Here is an 18962-nt window from a genome sequence, read left to right on the forward strand (position 1 = left end):
ATATTGCAAAGCTAAGAACTGGTAAACGATGGAGGTGATGGCACATTTGAATTTTCTCCCAAATGATGGTCCTTGAAATCAAACTGGCAGTATGCATGGTGATGCAAGCAACCGTACGAGATATATAGTGGTGGTTAGGAGTTCTGTTTGGAAGCATGCCCACCCCACACCGCAGCATGCAACCTGAAACCACCACACCTTTCTCATTCAAAAGGTGCCTTTTTACGCTGAAAGATTTATTTTTCCTTTGAAGAGTACCACCAGCTTAAATGAAAACTGAACTGTTTGTTTCTTAGCTTTTTTTTTTTTTTTTTTTAGAGTTTTCCACAGATTATACTTTTTTTTTTTTTTTACACAAATGGCGCTAATAAAAAGATGAAAATACTGTTATATCATACACATTACCATTTGATGGTTCCAGAACCAGGGGGCACGGTGCTTAGTGGTTAGCACGTTTGCCTCACGCCTCCAATGTTGGGTGTGTGTGGAGTTTGCATGTTCTCCCTGTGCTTTGGGGGTTTTCTCCGGGTACTCTGGTTTTCTCCTCCAGTCCAAAGACATGCATTGTAGGCTGATTGGCATTTTGAAATTGTCCATAGTGTGTGATTGTGCCCTGCGATGGGCTCATGCCCCAAGCTCCCTGGGATAGGATCCAGGCTCTCCGCGACCCTGCCTAGGATAAACTGTACAGATGATGGATGGATGGATGAGTCATTCTAAGACAACCCCATGAGCAACTACTGTCATGTGTATAATATAAGTCATGGAAAATGATGTTGTTATTAAAAAACAAAAAAGTGGGAGTCCAGTGGTGGATCAGTTCACCAGGTGCCCATGTTTAAAGTGGAGCTGTTGAGTATATTCATAGATTGTCCAGAGACAAATAACTGATGACACCGAAGTGAGAGTCTGTGAATTAAAGAAATGCAAAAAAAAAAAAAGCCACATTTTATATATTTTTTAAAAAAGGGTCCAAAACTTTCATGTTCAGCTCAATTTCTAATTTTAGTGCCTAGCAGAATGCTGGTTTGATCTGCATTTAGTTCTGATTGCTTGAGAACAGATGGAGTATAGGCTATTATCTGACACATTAAAGCTCGAATAAGAATCCTGGTGTTAGTAATACGGCAGCTCAAGATGTCACACTGTGTTGTGAGACAGTTGATGTATATAGACCGTGTGTATGTGTGTGTGTGTGTGTGTGTGTGTGTGTGTGTGTGTACGCGTGTCTGTTCAGGCGCACGGTTCTGTAGAAAGAGATTAACCTGCTAAGCCCCATATGGTTCTGGGTGCTGCCATGCTGCCAGAGCTCAAAGCACAGATATTTTATGCCCACTCAGGAAGTGACACGACGCCTCTTTACTGCCGGGCAGTGTTTGAAACAGGCCGTGGGGGTTTGTGTTGTGTGTGTGTGTGTGTGTGTGTGTGTGTGTGTGTGTGTGTGTTAATGTGAGTGCTGGCAGCTTCATCTTTGGCAGTGCCCACTCAGGGGGAACTTGGCCTGTTGCTATGACAACGCTGCAAGCCATCAGGCTGTCATGGACCTGTGCGTCGTGTCATCTGTCACTGAGCGTGTGTGTGTGTGTGTGTGTGTATGTATTTGTGCATATGTGTACTACCACTATACTCTTGTACGTCTGCTTGTGTAGATGTTTGACCCTGTCTTTTCATGTGTGTGTGTGTGTGTTGTGTGTTGTGTGTGTGTGTGTGTGTATGGATGTGCAGTAGAGCTCATCCAGAAGAGGCAGTTACAAATGACTGCAGCATTCTCCGACTCTCCATGCCAACTGCTCCTGCTGCCCCCTAGTGGCTCAGAGAGATGTTAACGCGTTACTGACCCATGCTGCTAGTGATGTTTTACCTCACAGATTCTGAAACAGAAATAGCCTGAGTGACAACCGCCCCCCTCGAGAGAAGCCTTGCCACTTCTATTACAGTGGTGCTTGAAAGTTTGTGAACCCTTTAGAATTTTCTAAAATTCTCACACCTGATTGCCATCCCATTGATTGAAATCGCCTGACTCTAATTTCTCCGTCAAATGAACTGCTAATCCTAGAGGTTTGTATACATTTTGCCGCTCACAGATATGTAATATTGGATCATTTTCCTCAATAACTGAATGATATATGAAGTATACTATATTTTTCTCGTTTGTTTAATTGGGTTCTCTTTGTCTACTCTTAGGACTTGTGTGGAAATGTGATGATGTTTTAGGTCATAGTTATGCAGATATCTAGAAAATTCTAAAGGGTTCACAAACTTTCAAGCACCACTGTATAATCTCTGAGACATCCATTACTCCTTTGCTGTTAATGCAGACTTAATAAATCATGTTCATTTATATCATCATTCTAGTGTTGTAGGTATTTTGTAGGTACCAAACACCTTAAAGTATGAGCGAATATGAAACTAATACTGTAATGTCACATTGTTCATTTTTACATCCAAATGCAAGGTTGTCCAATACATAATTAACTGGACCACATCTATAGTAATTGTGGTCTTATTATAGGTTATAGTGAAATGAATGCAAACCATGGATAATGATTTATTTTTAAAAGGATCATTTCCTTTATTCAGTAGTATGAGCAATGACATTGCACAACAGTGGAGTCTATTCATGAAAAATGAAAGGAACCGAGACAAATAACCGATGACACCACAAGGAGAGTCTATGACTAAAAATCCTGCCAATCAAACAATGACCTTCATTGACATACATTACTATTGTGCAATGAATTCAGAGCTAATAAATCATATCTAGTTCACGTTGATTTAAAGTATTGTTGTAGGTTTCAAGCTAGTTTGACCAAATGTATTCATGTGTGAGGAACTCCAGAGTATCTAGTATGAGTTTCCTTCATGTATGAGGAACTCCAGAGTATCTAGTATGAGGTTCCTTCATGTATGAGGAACTCCAGAGTATCTAGTATGAGGTTCCTTCATGTATGAGGAACTCCAGAGTATCTAGTATGAGGTTCTTTCATGTGTGAGGAACTCCAGAGTATATAATATGAGGTTCCTTCATGTGTAAGGAACTACAGAGTATATAATATGAGGTTCCTTCATATGTGAGGAACTCCAGAGTATCTAGTATGAGGTTCCTTCATGTGTGAGGAACTCCAGAGTATCTAGTATGAAGTTCTTTCATGTATGAGGAACTACAGTACAAGCAGTGATGTCATTATGTGAATGTTTATTCCTCAGCAAATTGCAAGCGCCGTGATGTCTTGCATAGTGAATTTCTTTTCTTGCCATCGGTTTGACCAAAGAATCTGAGTTATCGACTGAACGGGTATAAGACCGAAGTAATAATGAGTGAGGGAAGAAATCTGTTGCAGGGAAAAAACAGCAGAAACAGCGAGGGCTGAAGAAAGAAGTAGAGACAGAGGTGTATAGAAACAATGATTATGCTTGTTTTTCATAATTCTGATTCCTGTTTTGTCTAGAGCTCTCTGCATTCCTCTCAGTTATTCTGTTTCTCTGTGTGTGTGTGTGTGTGTGTTGTGCACTCAGAAGGATGTGCTGTAACAGTCCTGTCATTAGTTTCAGTCGTAGGCTAACAGGAGCAGACAAGACCAAGCAGACAGCCAGCGCAGCACATCAGACTGTGTGTGTGTGTGTGTGTGTTTGTGTCCTTGTGCTTTTTCAGCCCCTTGTTCTTTCCTCTTATGTCCCTCCAGTTGCTTAAACATATCAGTCAAATCTGTTATCCAAGGCTAAACACACACCCCACTCTGTAGACTACACACGTCTATCAAAAACCTGGAAATTCTTCACAGAGCATTTTTAAATGACACAGCGTGTGATTAACAGACGTATCTTTAGTAAATAAATGTCAGATTGTGTGTAAATCACGGGCATTGTAAAGCAGTAGTGTGAAGAGAGGTGTAAAGTAGATTATGTGTGAAAAGGCTTTTATACTTTAGGGTGAGCAGCTTTTTAGAAATGGTGTTTTAATGGCTTTTTGTGCTAACTAGGTAATACTAGATAATATTCCTAGTTTAAAGGCTTTACTGCATCATATACAGTCCCGTCTGAAACTATTGGAATGACATGGCCAATTCATTTGTTTTTGCTGTAGTCTGGAGACATCTGGGTTTGAGATCAAAAGGTGAATATGAGAAGAGAGTTTAGAATTTCAGCTTCTATTTCCTGGTATGTATATGTCGATGTGTTACACGAAAGAGAAAATACTATTGTGGCTGGCAGGTGTTACTTGTTACCCAGGTATGTCCTGATAGATTGCTTGTTTAAACAATAACAGCTCTGAACATCTACTCTTTTGTTTTTAAAAAGGATAAGCCAACATGAAGATCAGAGAGCTGTCTATGGGAGAAAAACAAGCCATTTTGAAGCTTAGCAAAGACGGAAAATCAATCAGAGGCACTGGCCTTGCCATTCCAATAGTTTTGGAGGGGACTGTATATTTAGCAGGACATGATCAAGACATTTCAATATTATTGTGAATCTAAAACCTCCCAAACAATGATAACTGAAAACCTAATGACGGATCAGATTATAATTCTGAAATTACTCACACTGCAAGTGGAACAGTGTGAAAAATCATCAGGTCATAACCGTACGATCTAACATTACACGTTTTGGTATATAATGGTAGCTACAAAAACCTTGACATTAAATTAAATAAGTATTAAAGCATCAAGTTAGAGGAAACTTTTAGAAGTTAGAAGAAGCTTAAGGATATTTAATAAAGAATAGAAAGCTTTTAAGTGAGTTAATACACGGGCAGTTCATTGCACTCATATTTATACTCACCATTTAAGTGGAATATTAATAAACATCATAATAAACAGCATTACGTTGTTGTGCTCGGTGCTTTTTAATGCTAGCTAATTAACTTAATAAACACGTGTCATTTTCATTTCAATGTATTACTCATTAGGAATTGCAGTTGGTATAATATCCTGGCCTGTTGGTATAATATCCTCCTCTTTGGTTTTGTATATCTGTACTAGTTACAGTATATATAATCAAAACAGACCAAGAATAGTACGAAAATATGGGATTCCAGATATATGGATAATATAAAAAGTATATATAAAAAAAGGCTATTTTCTTTTTAAAATCTTGTATGTTTAATGCACCACACCGGAACTTGCCTCTGTGATGAGGTCCTCATCATCATCATCATCATCATTATCATCACCTATAATAATAACGGTGTATCTATTTTAGTTTCCCATGAAATTTCTTTCAGCCATTACGTTTACTTCCTTGCTCGTCATCTTCTTGCGTGATGTAATACTGCCTCCGGTACGAGCTCTTCAGATTCCAGTTCCAGTGCTCATGAACGTGAAAGGATTTATTAAACTTTGCATTTCCTTTTCTTAATCTCATACATCTACATTATCATGCCTGTGGTCTGCTCCTGTCTGGGTTTTCAGTGGCAGCAGGCAAGGGCCAATAGCAGTTGTTCACCTCCTTGTAAAACTGGTTTACCTGCATTTATTTATAGTCTTACAGTCTTTCCGTTTTCACGCCCGTGTGTGTGTGTGTGTGTGTGTGTGTGTGTGGGGTGCGACTCAGAGGGCGGTCCCAGGTAACAGGACAATCCTTAACTTTACCGGCTCACCTGGGAGAGGAGTTCTTTCTTCATAAGCGAGTTCATGTTCAATAGAGGAAGTCAGTGTGAAAGTTTGCTTGTGTGAGTGTGTGAGAGTGTGGGTGCCGGCTGGAACATGGCCATGGCCTGGCTGTGTCCGAATGGTGTGTGTTGCCTGCCGCTGCCTTTCGCGTGTGTTAGAGGAGTTCAGGGAGACCAGGGCCGCCTCAGTGAGGAGGATTTTTTGGAGCGCTGCTCTGGCAACACGGTTCGCTCTACCACAGAGACAGATATTGACGAGAACACCCAGGTTAGAGCTGCACGCTGGTGGAAATGCTTTTATAGACTTGTAGAACTAACAAGTTGAGAAAGTCATGTGTGTGTGGTGTGTTTATGTGTGTCTGTGAGGTTGTTCTCTAAAGCTGAAAAGCCAAATGATGTTTTGTAGTGAAGGATCACATTTATCTACACTATTCTTTCTTCTCTCTCCTGCTTTTGTGTGTGTAACATTTACAGTAGCTTCTGGGTGAGTTTTTTGACTTGCATCTGTGTGTGTGTGTGTGTGTGTGTGTGTGTTTAAGTATGCACATGATTAAGTCAGTGAGTGTGTTTAGTGTTTATCAAAGTTGGCAGGTCTCTTTCTCAGCTCATATCTGATTACAGTAACATTAATGAAATGCCCACGGGGACCCAGAGCAATGTTCACACACACACACACACACACACACACACACACACACACACACACATACACACTAACTATTTTTGGCAGGACCAATCATTGACATGATTATTAATGCAGTTAATTAATGTTATGCCTAGACCTAATTACCTTATAACCTTAACCTCTGTAACTAAAAGAAAACTTTTACCTCTTTTAGTTTTTAATTCAAAGTTTTTGTAAAATGTTTTTTGTAAAAACCAAGATCAAAGCTGTCACATATTCTTCTCCTTGTGGAGACATTTGGTCCACATCAAGATGTAAAAGCATGTGCACACACACACATACACACAGAAATCTCTCAACACTTTGTAGAATTATCATAAACTCATAAAGAGAGTTACTGCTGAGGTCACCGATTCAATACAGCCACCTGACAGTGACAAATGAGCAGTTATAGACCTGATAAAGAGTATTGTACCTTCACTGATTTCAGAGCACAACAGCTACTTAGTGCATTAACTGCTGTATCCTGGTCAGTGGATCTGTAGTCTGTTCCAGAAGCACTGGTCACATTCACAATCAGTGGACTGTTGTTCTGATTTTGTGATTTTGCCATTTAGAACTATTTCTGCCTTAATCCTCCTGTTATCTTTGGGGTCAGGTTCTTTTAGCTGTATAAAACATAAGAAATCAAAAAATTTACACACATTTGTTTTTGGTTGTTTTATTGCGGTCACTTTCCCTGCGATGGATTGGCACCCTGTCCAGGGTGTATCCCGCCTTGTGCCCGATGCTGCCTGGGATTGGCTCCAGGTTCCCCCGCGACCCTGAAGAAGGAGTAAGCGATAGAAGATGAATGGATGGATGGATTGCGGTCACTATAACATGCAGTAGTTTTATAATGTTCATTATATTTTTATCTATTCAACATACAGTTGCAATCAAAATTATTCAACCCCCATTGCAAATCAGGTTTATTGTCAAAATGTACAGACTTTCAGCTGTTTGCAATGAACAAATCAAACAAAAGCAACTGAAATAGTTCAACACAATGAATGCATCAAGTGGTTTCCCCAAATTCAACTGAAAATGCAACTTAGAATGATTTCTCCAGTTTCAAAATTATTGAACCCCCTGAATAGAATCCCTCACAACAGCACAAATATGCAAAGCAGGTGTTGTCTCAAGCACACCTGATGCACCTTATCAAAGGTTTCATTCGTTGCACCAGGTGTGCTTCAGCTGGAACACATGAAATACCTGAACTGGCTAGGGGTAGAAAATGAATGAAACACCTGGACGGGGCAGAAAAAGGAAGCTATCAATGGCTGCAAGCAGATTTCTGCGAAGGCAGGTTGTGAAAAACCCTCGAGTGACTGCAAAAGACCTGCAGCAAGACTTGGTGGTAACAGGCACTGAGGTTTCAGTGAGCACAGTAAGGCACGTACTAAACGCAGAAGGTTTCCATGCCAGAACTCCAAGACGTACGCCGCTACTGACCCAAAAGCACAAGAAAAGTCGTCTCAAAATCATATAAATAAGCCTCAGAAGTTTTGGGATTCTGTTCTGTGGAGCAGTTAAACAAAAGTGGAACTTTTTGGCACGATGGATCAGCAGTATGTCTGGAGGAAGAAGAATGAAGAAAGAACACTCTGTCCACAGTCAAGCATGGTGGTGGTGAAGTGATAAAGGGCTATTTAAGTTGTCAACAAAGACACATAAATTACCAGAAACATACAAGTTTGTTTTAAAAAATCATATTCTGGAGTTTTAAATTGCTGGGGTGACCCCAGTGGGGAATTTTTGGGGAAGAATTGAGGGTAACAGGAGGGTTAATATGTCATTTCTCCTTCAAACACCTTATGAGACAACAGAGAAATAACATCATATAACAATGTGTGTTAATCATTTTTCTGTTGAGCAAACAGCCTTAAAATACAAATAGAAATGACCTGTCTTGTCTTTGACACATAAACCAGGAAGATGTACATTGATTCATTTGAGACAAGATGACTTAACAACTAAGTCAGTATCTAGTTCATGCATGAACAGATGATGTATAAGAGGCTACTTCCTGCTCAAGGGCACTACACTGACTGTCTTGTAGACTTGGGACTTCTAGAACTGAACTTTAACCTCAGAGCTACCACTGCCCTTTCTGATACTGTATATTAACCCTTTACTGCAGTTTATACAGCAGCACTGTTGGATTCTGGTTGCTCAGGAGGTGTTGAATAATTGTCTATAAAAGGAACTCTGATGTTAGTGCAGCTGTAAATCACAGGTTTACATTAAAACACTCATTTTTTTTTATGTTATCATTTCTAGTTTAAAAACTGAGTCTCGGTGGACAGTCCACACAAACAGAATAATCACCTGGAATGAATCCAGAACATAAATAACTCTTGACAAGTCTTGTACAACTCTTGTCCTCACATTCAAGGCATCAAGTACCATTTTTCACTGAGACAGCGTTAGAGCCAGCGCAGGTACAGGGAACCAGCAGCTCTTTTAAAGATAATATGATGTAGGTGTTTTCTTGCATACACTGTAAATATAATAATAACCACAGAAGATGTTGTGTTAGCATTAGCAATGTAGCCCTTATTTAGTTGGTTGCAGTTTCCAGCAAACTGGTTGGTCTACTACACCGTTCGCATATATTTGGCTGTGAAAAATTGATTTTAGGAGCTGAGAATGTCTGTTTTGACATGAAAAAGTCAGACAATATCTAGGATAACCTATACCTTGTATTGCTTTTCAGTCCTTTGTCCTTTTTAGTTACTGTATTATGTCCTAGACTACACTAGCGCTTGCAAGAACCTGAATTATTTTGCACACTTCGTGTTATGATCTTTGCATGTTAAACGCTCCCTCCAGGATTTTGCGATCACAGAAATGAATGCAAAGTCAAGGAAACTCTGCAAAATTCGCAAGAGCTTGCAATTTTTCTAAATATCCACAGAATTTGGGCCAAGACGCATCAAGTGTCATCATCACAAAGCACATTCAGACAAAGCTCTGTTTGATTCATGTGTGTCGAACATGAGTACAACTAAAAGTTTTATTTACCAACAAACATCACTGTGAAAGATCGGGCAATTGCAATTTCACCAATTCAAGTAGTTTCCCACAAAAAAAGCACAAAAAAAAACTCCGCAAATTGGAGTTTTTGAAAAAAAAGCCACAGCAAAATCAAGCATTTTTGACTGCAACAATCACAAAAAAAATACTATGTGAAATCCTGTACGGACCGACTAAACAGTTTGTGCTTTTTCTGTGTGGCTCTGGATTCAAGCGAAATGACTAAATGTAAGAGTAAATCTAGCTCCTCAAACATTGTTAACCTGAAACCCCTTAGCATTCAGATTGCAGTGAGGTGTGAACTAGAAAAGTCGCTCTGAATTCTTTGGCTGGATTTGTCCTACAAAGTCAACACACAGAAAACACCACATAGAATTGAACAGATGGCTTTAAAAAGCAGAAAAGCATGGCTGTAACGGCTCTGACTGCTGGATTAACTGGATTAGCACTGGAGTAGGATTAGCATTGATCAAGTCTTGTGCCAGCTGCTGATCACGTTCTTGGCTTTATTAACTGCTCCACAAGCCTGTAACCATCCTCATACGTTAATTGTGTAATTAACAGTGTTAGAAAGCAGTACATGATGTTTTCCAGTGTATCCAGATATCAGATATATGCAGTTAATATATACTGTATCACAGTTCAACTACTGTAAATAAAACATTCTGGCCTGCATGATATCCATCCAGGAGAGCTGCTGATGGTTTGTTTAGCTTTTCAAAGGCAGCACTTTATGTAATGTTTAGCCTCTAGGGATACTGTATCGATCCATTTAGAACCTGAAAGCATTTACGACTCCTCTCACCTGGGGGCAGAGACGCTCAGGTCAGCCTCGGATGAGATGCTTTTGTGCAAATTGTGGTGCCAGGTAATACGCTGGCATCTCGTCCAGAGTGTATTTTTAAGCCAATCCAGGCCAGGATAAAAGTGCCTACTGAAGAAAGATGAGTGTGGAAGTCTCAAAGACTTGCACAGACAGTCTATACTGATTATTACGATGGTCGCAGGCAACAGGCTTGGAACTGAATCAGTATCAGCTCTAAGCTCTCTCTCACTTTTTAGAGAGATAGGTAGTTGTGGTTGTAATGACCTCATTAGCTTAATTACAGTGAAGATGTGGATATTTTGTATAATTTTCTGGTTGTAGCCTCAAATTCCAGGAGACACGATATCATCCGAATATATAGAACCACAACTGAGGAATAAGCTCTCCTTCTTGAGGGATGTGAATAGCTTTATATGACAGAGGTGAAAAACTAAATGTGATCAATACTTATGTGAGTGAAGTAAAAGGCACTCCTATTATATTATACTCCTACCTTATTCCTTTTTAACAGAATCACAGCAAGACACATGCCTCATCGATCAAGCTGTTACCATTAGTCTTTGGTTAAAACATCAAATACACAGATGGGGGGGAGCAACCTGAAAGCCTTACAAAATGCTGAATCTCTTTTACTGAGTCAAATCAGTTATTTTTGGTATATCTCAGAAGGGACAGAATTTAACCTTTGCTATGCACTGCCTTTCAGAGATTCACTTAGGATGTGTGTTGTAGGTTTATTGTGACTGGTATAAAATTAGCCATCTTACTAATATCACTTGCTGCAGAGCATTGGTGCAGCTGTAGGTGTTGGACAGGACTAACAGCTAACAGACCAGATAGCTCTGTATTCGCTTCTTCTCATTACCTAATGTCATTCAAAAACACAACATGTTTAACACCAAGCCTAGCCCAAGTGTGGAAGAGTGAAGAGTGGAACTGACTACCCAGAGTTCCCCCAGGCTCATGAATTAAAAACTTGTTTTCAAGACATATGAAGGGAGCCCACAGAGATTGCATTTGCATATGGCCCAGAAATATGTGTGATGTTCCTGTTAGCCAGACTTGGTGTACTGTAGCTTCATGTCCAGGCACATTACCATGAGCTCTGTGTCTCCACACATTAGCATGAGCTCAGTGTCTAACAGCACCAGGGGAAATGTAACTCATGACATAGTCATTGGTCTCATTGAAATGCACCATGAGTAGATTCTTAAACAGCATACAGTTCGATTGCACTTTAGGGCACTGTTTTTATTGACTTCCTGCAGTTGGATCGAACCAAGTTCTCACTGCAATTGAATCATGCTAAGGTGTTCAGTCTCTCACAGTCAGGAACTCGGACTAGTTTGGAGTTAAACACGTCAGGGTTCAATTCAAACAGATCTAAATGCTGCATATGTGTTGTGGCCCTTTACATATTCTGAAAATGAAAAGAACTATAAAGAATTTGAAGATTCCACTGCAACAGAAGCATTGCAAGAGCAAGATTTCACAACCAGCCACACACATTTGAAAACACCTTTAATGAAATCAGAGGGAAAGTGGATCTTAAAAGCACTTGAAGGTTATTAATTTTTGGGGAAATATTTGCAGAGCTGCCATTTTGTAATAAAGGGCAATCAGTAAATGGACTCAAGTGTGAAATTTCACTACGAGCCTTATCCCTAGTGTGTAATACTGCTGTGCTCAGGTCAATCCACTTGCTGCAGGTGCGAAAAGTACATAAAGTACATAAAGTACACTTCATCAAATATTGCATACCAAGGTCAAGCAAAACTCTTATCATACAATCCAGGTGATTTAAATAATAAAAAAAAAAGCCATACAGACCAGAGAAGTGCAAATATTTCTGCTCTGTACATTCCTGCACTGAAATATTTTTTAAGGTATTTTTAACCAAGGTTCTTATCGCCATCTACTTATTCACCAAAATTGTGCATAAGAGTCCAAAATGCACTTTGGTCCTGGAACTGTAGCAAGGAAATGTCCTCCAGGATTGGCTTTAGTTTTATTGCAGTATATAATTGAGAACTGTAGCAAGGAAATGTCCTCCAGGACTGGGTTTAGTTTTGTTGCAGTATAGACTTGAGAACTGTAGCAAGTAAATGTCCTCCAGGACTGGGTTTAGTTTTGTTGGAGTATATAATTGAGAACTGTAGCAAGGAAATGTCCTCCAGGACTGGGTTTAGATTTGTTGCAGTATAGACTTATAAACATGAATGTTTCTGCAAAGATTCAGGTATATTTTTCCTACATTTTTATCAGTCTTTGATATTTGGCTATGTAAAAGACACGTAGTTTTTGTATAGTCATATATTCTAATATGTAGACCAGTCCACACCTAACTTGCAGTCAGATTTTTCTTTGTTGAAATGTAACCTGTGTTTAAAATGCTCTTCGCCTGCAGGTTTGCCCCACCTTTTCCCTAGTCTACTGATTAAACAACTGGCGACTGTGTTTGCAGACAAATCATTGGCGTTACCATGGGAACTGACAGATAAGAGTGATCGGCTGACATTGAGCTATCAGAGAGCGATCTTTAGATGATTGGTTTGTGGGGAGTTGTGTAGGGAACCTTGGTCAGGAGACATGTGACACTATAGACCTTTTTTAGCCAATTGCGACATTATAACACTGAAAGGTGGTGGAATGCAGGGGTGAATTGGTTTGTTTGCATGAGGTTGCTGAGAAAATATGAGCGATTAGTATAGTGTAATGTACATAATGGACAAATCCACCAAAAGGGAGTTGAATCAGTTTTCCCTCTGCGGCATATCACTCACTTCCAAAAGTGTAGGTTTAGTTTTAACTTTGGGTGGTGGGGAGGAGGCACACCCATGGTATCTGAATCACCCTTGGGAAATATATATATATATATATATATATATATATATATATATATATATATATATATATATATATATATATATATATAAACATATATATTTTGTTCCACATATGTATTTCCCTAAGAATGCACCAGTAATTCAAAAATATTCTTACTTAGAACACAAATTGCTATCATTATGTTTTAGACAAATATGTTCGGCAGCTTTGCGATAGCTTAAGCAGAGGTTCAGTCAATTTCTTAAAATATGTCTTGTAGAAAATAGTGATACTGTGTTGTGAAGGAGCAAGGAAAACCTGTTAGCTAAGTTAGCTAGCTAGCAGTTGAGTGGAGGTAAAAATATACAAACCTGGACAGGACAAAAAGGAAATAGCATGTTTAAATTTTAAGATTAATTATACATCACCATGGCTGTAGGTTTATTTCACTGTCTCACAATAAGCTAGCTGACTCTGTTTACCTGTTTGGACAGACAGTGTCCTTCCCACTCCTTTATGCTAACTATGATTTAGCATTAAAGCACCTTCATTAAAGCACCTTCTCATTAGCAAATAATGATTTGTTAATACTAAACATTCATTGTATGGACCTGTTTTAGCCTGTATTAGATGAGAAACTAAGACTAAACTAGCTGGCTATCCTACCTGTTGCTAATAGCATTAGACTGTCCTGTTTGACGCAGGCTGCTGATGGCTTGCATAATCTAATGCTCTAAAAGTCTCACATTGCCACAGGTTTACCTGAGTTTTATGTCAGTTTTAAGCATCCTTGTTATTCCCAAACATCTTCCTTGTCAATTTATGTATATATGAAAAAGACATGATGAAACTCATTAGAGTTATAGATTAAAAAAAACAACAACAACAGATTTTAGCTAAAACATGCAGAAAAAAAAGATGTGTTCAGCAGATGTGTTTTCTCTGGTAATGATTAGTTCTGGCTACTGGAACATGGTTGTTGTAATGGTTTGTTTCTTACTGCTTTATTGCCTTTGAGCTGATTTCCTGTGTGAGCTGTGCTTAGAGAGCATAATTATGTCTCTATTTTTCCTCTCTTTTTTGTCTCTAGGTCTGTCATTTTCTCTTGCTCATTGGCCTCTCTATCTCTTTCTCTAGTGTGCATCTGTCTTATGATAAAAGGTGGATAAAAGGTGAAGTCTTGCTTCCTAGAATAATTGCTTATAGCTGTGCACTAAGCATTTCAATTCCTGCTAGCTCTGACTAACTGCAACGGTTTAACAATCCACTCACATGTTCACAGTGACAGCAGACGATGGTGATGCCTTCATCTTTTCTGCTACACTCACCCCCCCCCACACACACACACACACACACACCCGCGCGTAAAGACCGAATTAAATTTTCAAATGTGCGTCACTGAGATCGTTCATTCCCCAGGACTGCAGAAAGCAATAACACACAATTGGAACTAATAAACTTTGTTGGACATTGTGGGATTTTAAGATTCAGCACCATGAAGGACATTGTGGATGAGAGCAGATGTCGAGAACATAGAGAGGAGGATGAGAAGGAGGGGGAGATGTTTGAAAGAACGAAAATGGGGAAAACGAGGTGCGGGAATGAGGACACGGAGGGAGAGGGCAGAGACGACAGAGGAGGACGTGTAAAGATTAAAGGAGTTTAGTGCGTCACTCTGAGGAGTCTGAGTCATCATCTGACGTCGTATAGTGTGTGTGTGTGTGTGTGTGTGTGTGTGTGTGTGTGCGTGGATGGATGTGTGGGTGTGTGTCACAGTTAATGCATTCTGTCTAACATACACTGCCAGTCAAAGCTGAACACTTTATATTAGCTCTTTTAAAAGAGGTGTCAGTCTTTCCTATAATGTTTTTTGAATAGAACGACATGTTAGTTTAGGTGTCCTGTGCCTGATCTACCAGTGAGACAAGATTAAGTATGTTGTGTTGTGTTGTGTACATGGGGGTGCATTTTATAAGAGTCAATAGTCAATTTAGGTGAAAACAGAGGCAAGAGCTGCCTTCTAAGTCACAGATACACAGACAGACGGTTATCATTTTTCTTTTGAGAATGCAAACTAGATAGCTGCTGTAGTCAAATGAAGCTGTGACATGCTTCATTAAGAATGTTGTTCCCTTCTGGCAGTGTGAAAGCTTTTAACAACCACATGAATGTTGCTAGGTGAATTGGGACACGTTCTTCCACAATATATTTAAGTGTGATAGGGATCATTATGGTATATCAAAATAAGCACAGCTCAGATCAGTGTCTGCACTAGAAATTCTGTTTTCCATCTGCACTGCTGTGGACGCTGAATAAGTTATGCCTCTAAGGCATGTTATTTGGACATGCCTCAAATAGGTTCACATGATATACCCACAAGTTAGTTAATCATCATGAACTTTCTCCTTCTTTCAAATGCCCTGTAGAAGAGTGTGAAGGAGGGTATCCTGTTAAAGCAGACCAGCTCCTTTCAAAGATGGAAGAGGAGATACTTCAAACTAAGAGGCAGGACTCTCTACTATGCCAAGGACTCAAAGGTAACAGCAGTAATAACTCTTATCTTGATGACTCTTAATGGAACTCAGTTTGTCTGACCCTGTTTCTTTTGTCGCAGTCCCTTATTTTTGACGAGGTCGACCTTTCTGATGCCAGTGTGGCAGAGACAAGCACCAAGAACATAAACAACAGTTTTACAGTGAGTACACACAGCTGTACAGTGAGTACACAGCTTTACAGTGAGTATACAGCTTTACAGTGAGCATATAGCTTTACAGTGAATATATACAGTTTTACAGTGAGTATGTACAGCTTTTCAGTGAGTATATACATATGCTTTACAGTGCAGTCAACTCTACTCACTCTCTTGCTCACTAACTGTACTTATTTAATCCCTCAGTCCCTCCCTTTAACTAACTTACACAGTCATTTACTACTCACTTTCACTAACTCTCCCTCACTTGCTGTTGCTTACGTTTACTTTCACTTCTCTTACACCTCCTTGCACACTCTCTCTCACTCCTTTCACCTGTTCTCCTTAACCTGTTTGCAGGTGATCACTCCTTTCCGTAAGTTGATGCTATGTGCGGAGAGCAGGAAAGAGATGGAGGATTGGATCGGCGCTCTGAAGTCTGTACAGAAATGGGAGACATACGAGGTCAGCGTTTGAATTTTGCGATGTGTTTTCATTACAGATGATGTTCACATGGGTAAATAGTGATGAAGTGTTTGCGCTGTGTGTGATCTCAGGCCAGTCAGTTTAATATGGAACACTTCTCCGGGATGCATAATTGGTATGCATGCTCTCATGCTCGCCCTACATTCTGTAACGTCTGTCGGGAGGCACTTCCTGGAGTCACATCTCACGGCCTGTCTTGCGAAGGTAAACACGCAAACAAGAATTCAACCAACAGCACAAGCAGCAACACAAAGCAACTACGCTCCTGCCATTATGTTCTCTTTATCTAGTTTATTGCTGCATCAATGTTCCTTCTGTGCATCTTTTGTTCTATGTTATCTCTCACTGTCTCATTCTTGGTGTGTTACAGTGTGTAAGTTTAAAGCTCATAAACGCTGTGCTGTCCGATCCACAAACAACTGTAAGTGGACCACTCTGGCTTCCATAGGAAATGACATCATCGAGGATGAAGATGGGGTGAGTTTATATCTTTGAATAGATGTATGTGTTTGTTAGTGTAATTACACATTTAGTGGTGAATAAGTGAGAACTGCTGTGTGTGTGTGTGTGTGTGTGTGTGTGTGTCCAGGTATCCATGCCTCACCAGTGGCTGGAGGGGAACCTGCCGGTCAGTGCTAAGTGTGTGGTGTGTGATCGGACATGCGGCAGTGTGCGCAGGCTGCAGGACTGGCGCTGTCTCTGGTGTAAAGCCATCGTAAGTGTTCTGGACTTTGACTTAACACACAGCATTAATAAAGACTGGAACTCATACACGCATCGCTAGGTTATATGAAAACATGATATTAATATTGTGCTAAATAATATAATAATATTCTTAAAATCATGGATCTTCTGCATTCTTTGTAATAAATGTTTATTTTTCCTATTTGTTTCTGTTACATAGTTTATTTTTATGTACAGTGCTGTGAAAAAGTATCATTTTTATATACAGTGCTGTGTTTTTGTATATAGTGCATCTGGAAAGTATTCACATTACTTCACTTTTTCCACATTTTGTTATGTTACAGCCTTATTCCAAAATGGATTAAATTCATTATTTTCCTCAAAATTCTACAAACAATACCTCATAATGACAGTGTGAAAGAAGTTTGTTTGTAATCTTTGCAAATTTATTAAAAATAAAAAACAAAAAAAAGCACATGTACATAAGTATTCACAGCCTTTGCCATGACACTCAAAATTGAGCTCAGATGCATCCTGTTTTCACTGATCATCCTTGAGGTGTTTCTACAACTTGATTGGAGTCCACCTGTGGTAAATTCAGTTGATTTAACATGATTTGGAAAGGCACACACCTGTCTATATAAGGTCCCACAGTTAACAATGCATGTCAGAGCACAAACCAAGCCATGAAGTCCAAGGAACTGTCTGTAGACTTCCGAGAGAGGATTGTATCGAGGCACAGATCTGGGGAAGGGTACAGAAACATATCTGCAGCATTGAAGGTCCCAATGAGCACAGTGGCCTCCATCATCCGTAAATGGAAGAAGTCTGGAACCAGCAGGACTCTTCCTAGAGCTGGCTGCCCGGCCAAACTGAGCGATCGCGGGAGAAGGGCCTTAGTCAGGGAGGTGACCAAAAATCCAATGGTCACTCTGACAGAGCTCCAGCGTGTCTCTGTGGAGAGAGGAGAACCTTCCAGAAGAACAAACATCTCTGCAGAACTCCATCAATCAGGCCTGATTGGTAGAGTGGCCAGACGGAAGCCACTCCTCAGTAAAAAGCACATGACAGCCGGCCTGGAGTTTGCCAAAAGACACTTGAGGGACTCTCAGACCAAAGTTTGAATAAAGATTGAACTCTTTGGCCTGAATGGCAAGCGTCATGTCTGGAGGAAACCAGGCACCAGTCATCACCTGGCCAATAGCATCCCTACAGTGAAGCATGGTAGTGGCAGCATCATGCTCTGGGGATGTTTTTCAGCGGCAGGAACTGGGAGACTAGTCAGGATGGAGGGAAAGATGAATGCAGCAATGTACAGAGACATCATTGATGAAAACCTGCTCCAGAGCGCTCTGGACCTCAGACTGAGGTGAAGGTTTATCTTCCAACAGGACAACGACCCTAAGCACACAGCCAAGATAACAAAGGAGTGGCTACAGGACAACTCTGTGAATGTCCTTGAGTGGCCCAGCCAGAGTCCAGACTTGAACCCGATTGAACATCTCTGGAGAGATCTGAAAATGGCTGTGCACCGATGCTCCCCATCCAACCTGATGGAGCTTGAGAGGTCCTGCAAAGAAGAATGGGAGAAACTCCCCAAAAATAGGTGTGCCAAGCTTGTAGCATCATACTCAAAAAGACTTGAGGCTGTAATTGATGCCAAAGGTGCTTCAACAAAGTATTGAGCAAAGGCTGTGAATACTTATGTACATGTGCTTTTTTTTGTTTTTTATTTTTAATAAATTTGCAAAGATTTCAAACAAGCTTCTTTCACGTTGTCATTATGGGGTATTGTTTGTAGAATTTTGAGGAAAATAAAGAATTTAATCAATTTTGGAATAAGGCTGTAACATAACAAAATGTGGAAAAAGTATAGCGCTGTGAATACTTTCCGGATGCACTGTATCTCATACTAAATAGTTTTACATCTTCAAACAGAATACAACATAAAACAAAGGCAACCTGAGTTAACACACAATGCAGTTTTTATTTATTTAAAAGCTAATTGCCCCCTTAAACTTAAAATCTTGTTGTGCCACCTTTAGCAGGAATAACTGCAGCAAAACGCTTCCGATAACTGGAGATCAGTCTTTCACAGAGCTGTGGTGGAATTTTGACCCACTCTTCTTTTAGGAAC

The 18962-nt window shown here is 39.9% G+C and overlaps 1 protein-coding gene across 3 annotated transcripts in view; it reads left to right on the forward strand.

Annotated features, from left to right (window-relative positions):
• The window catches only part of si:dkey-172j4.3 (diacylglycerol kinase delta), a 95257-nt gene that overhangs the window by 50621 nt on the left and 25674 nt on the right, over positions 1-18962 (forward strand). For 2 of the 3 annotated variants that reach the window (XM_053629413.1, XM_053629412.1), the window contains exons 3-8: positions 15393-15503; positions 15581-15661; positions 16016-16120; positions 16213-16345; positions 16512-16618; positions 16731-16856. In XM_053629413.1, the coding sequence (XP_053485388.1) occupies positions 15393-15503; positions 15581-15661; positions 16016-16120; positions 16213-16345; positions 16512-16618; positions 16731-16856 (663 nt within the window). Of the gene's footprint in view, positions 1-5192; positions 5877-15392; positions 15504-15580; positions 15662-16015; positions 16121-16212; positions 16346-16511; positions 16619-16730; positions 16857-18962 lie in introns of those variants that run through there. The other variant, XM_053629411.1, reaches the window with a different exon arrangement.

The sequence above is a fragment of the Ictalurus furcatus genome, chromosome 7 (genome assembly GCF_023375685.1).
Source record: "Ictalurus furcatus strain D&B chromosome 7, Billie_1.0, whole genome shotgun sequence".
NCBI classification, from domain to species: domain Eukaryota; kingdom Metazoa; phylum Chordata; class Actinopteri; order Siluriformes; family Ictaluridae; genus Ictalurus; species Ictalurus furcatus.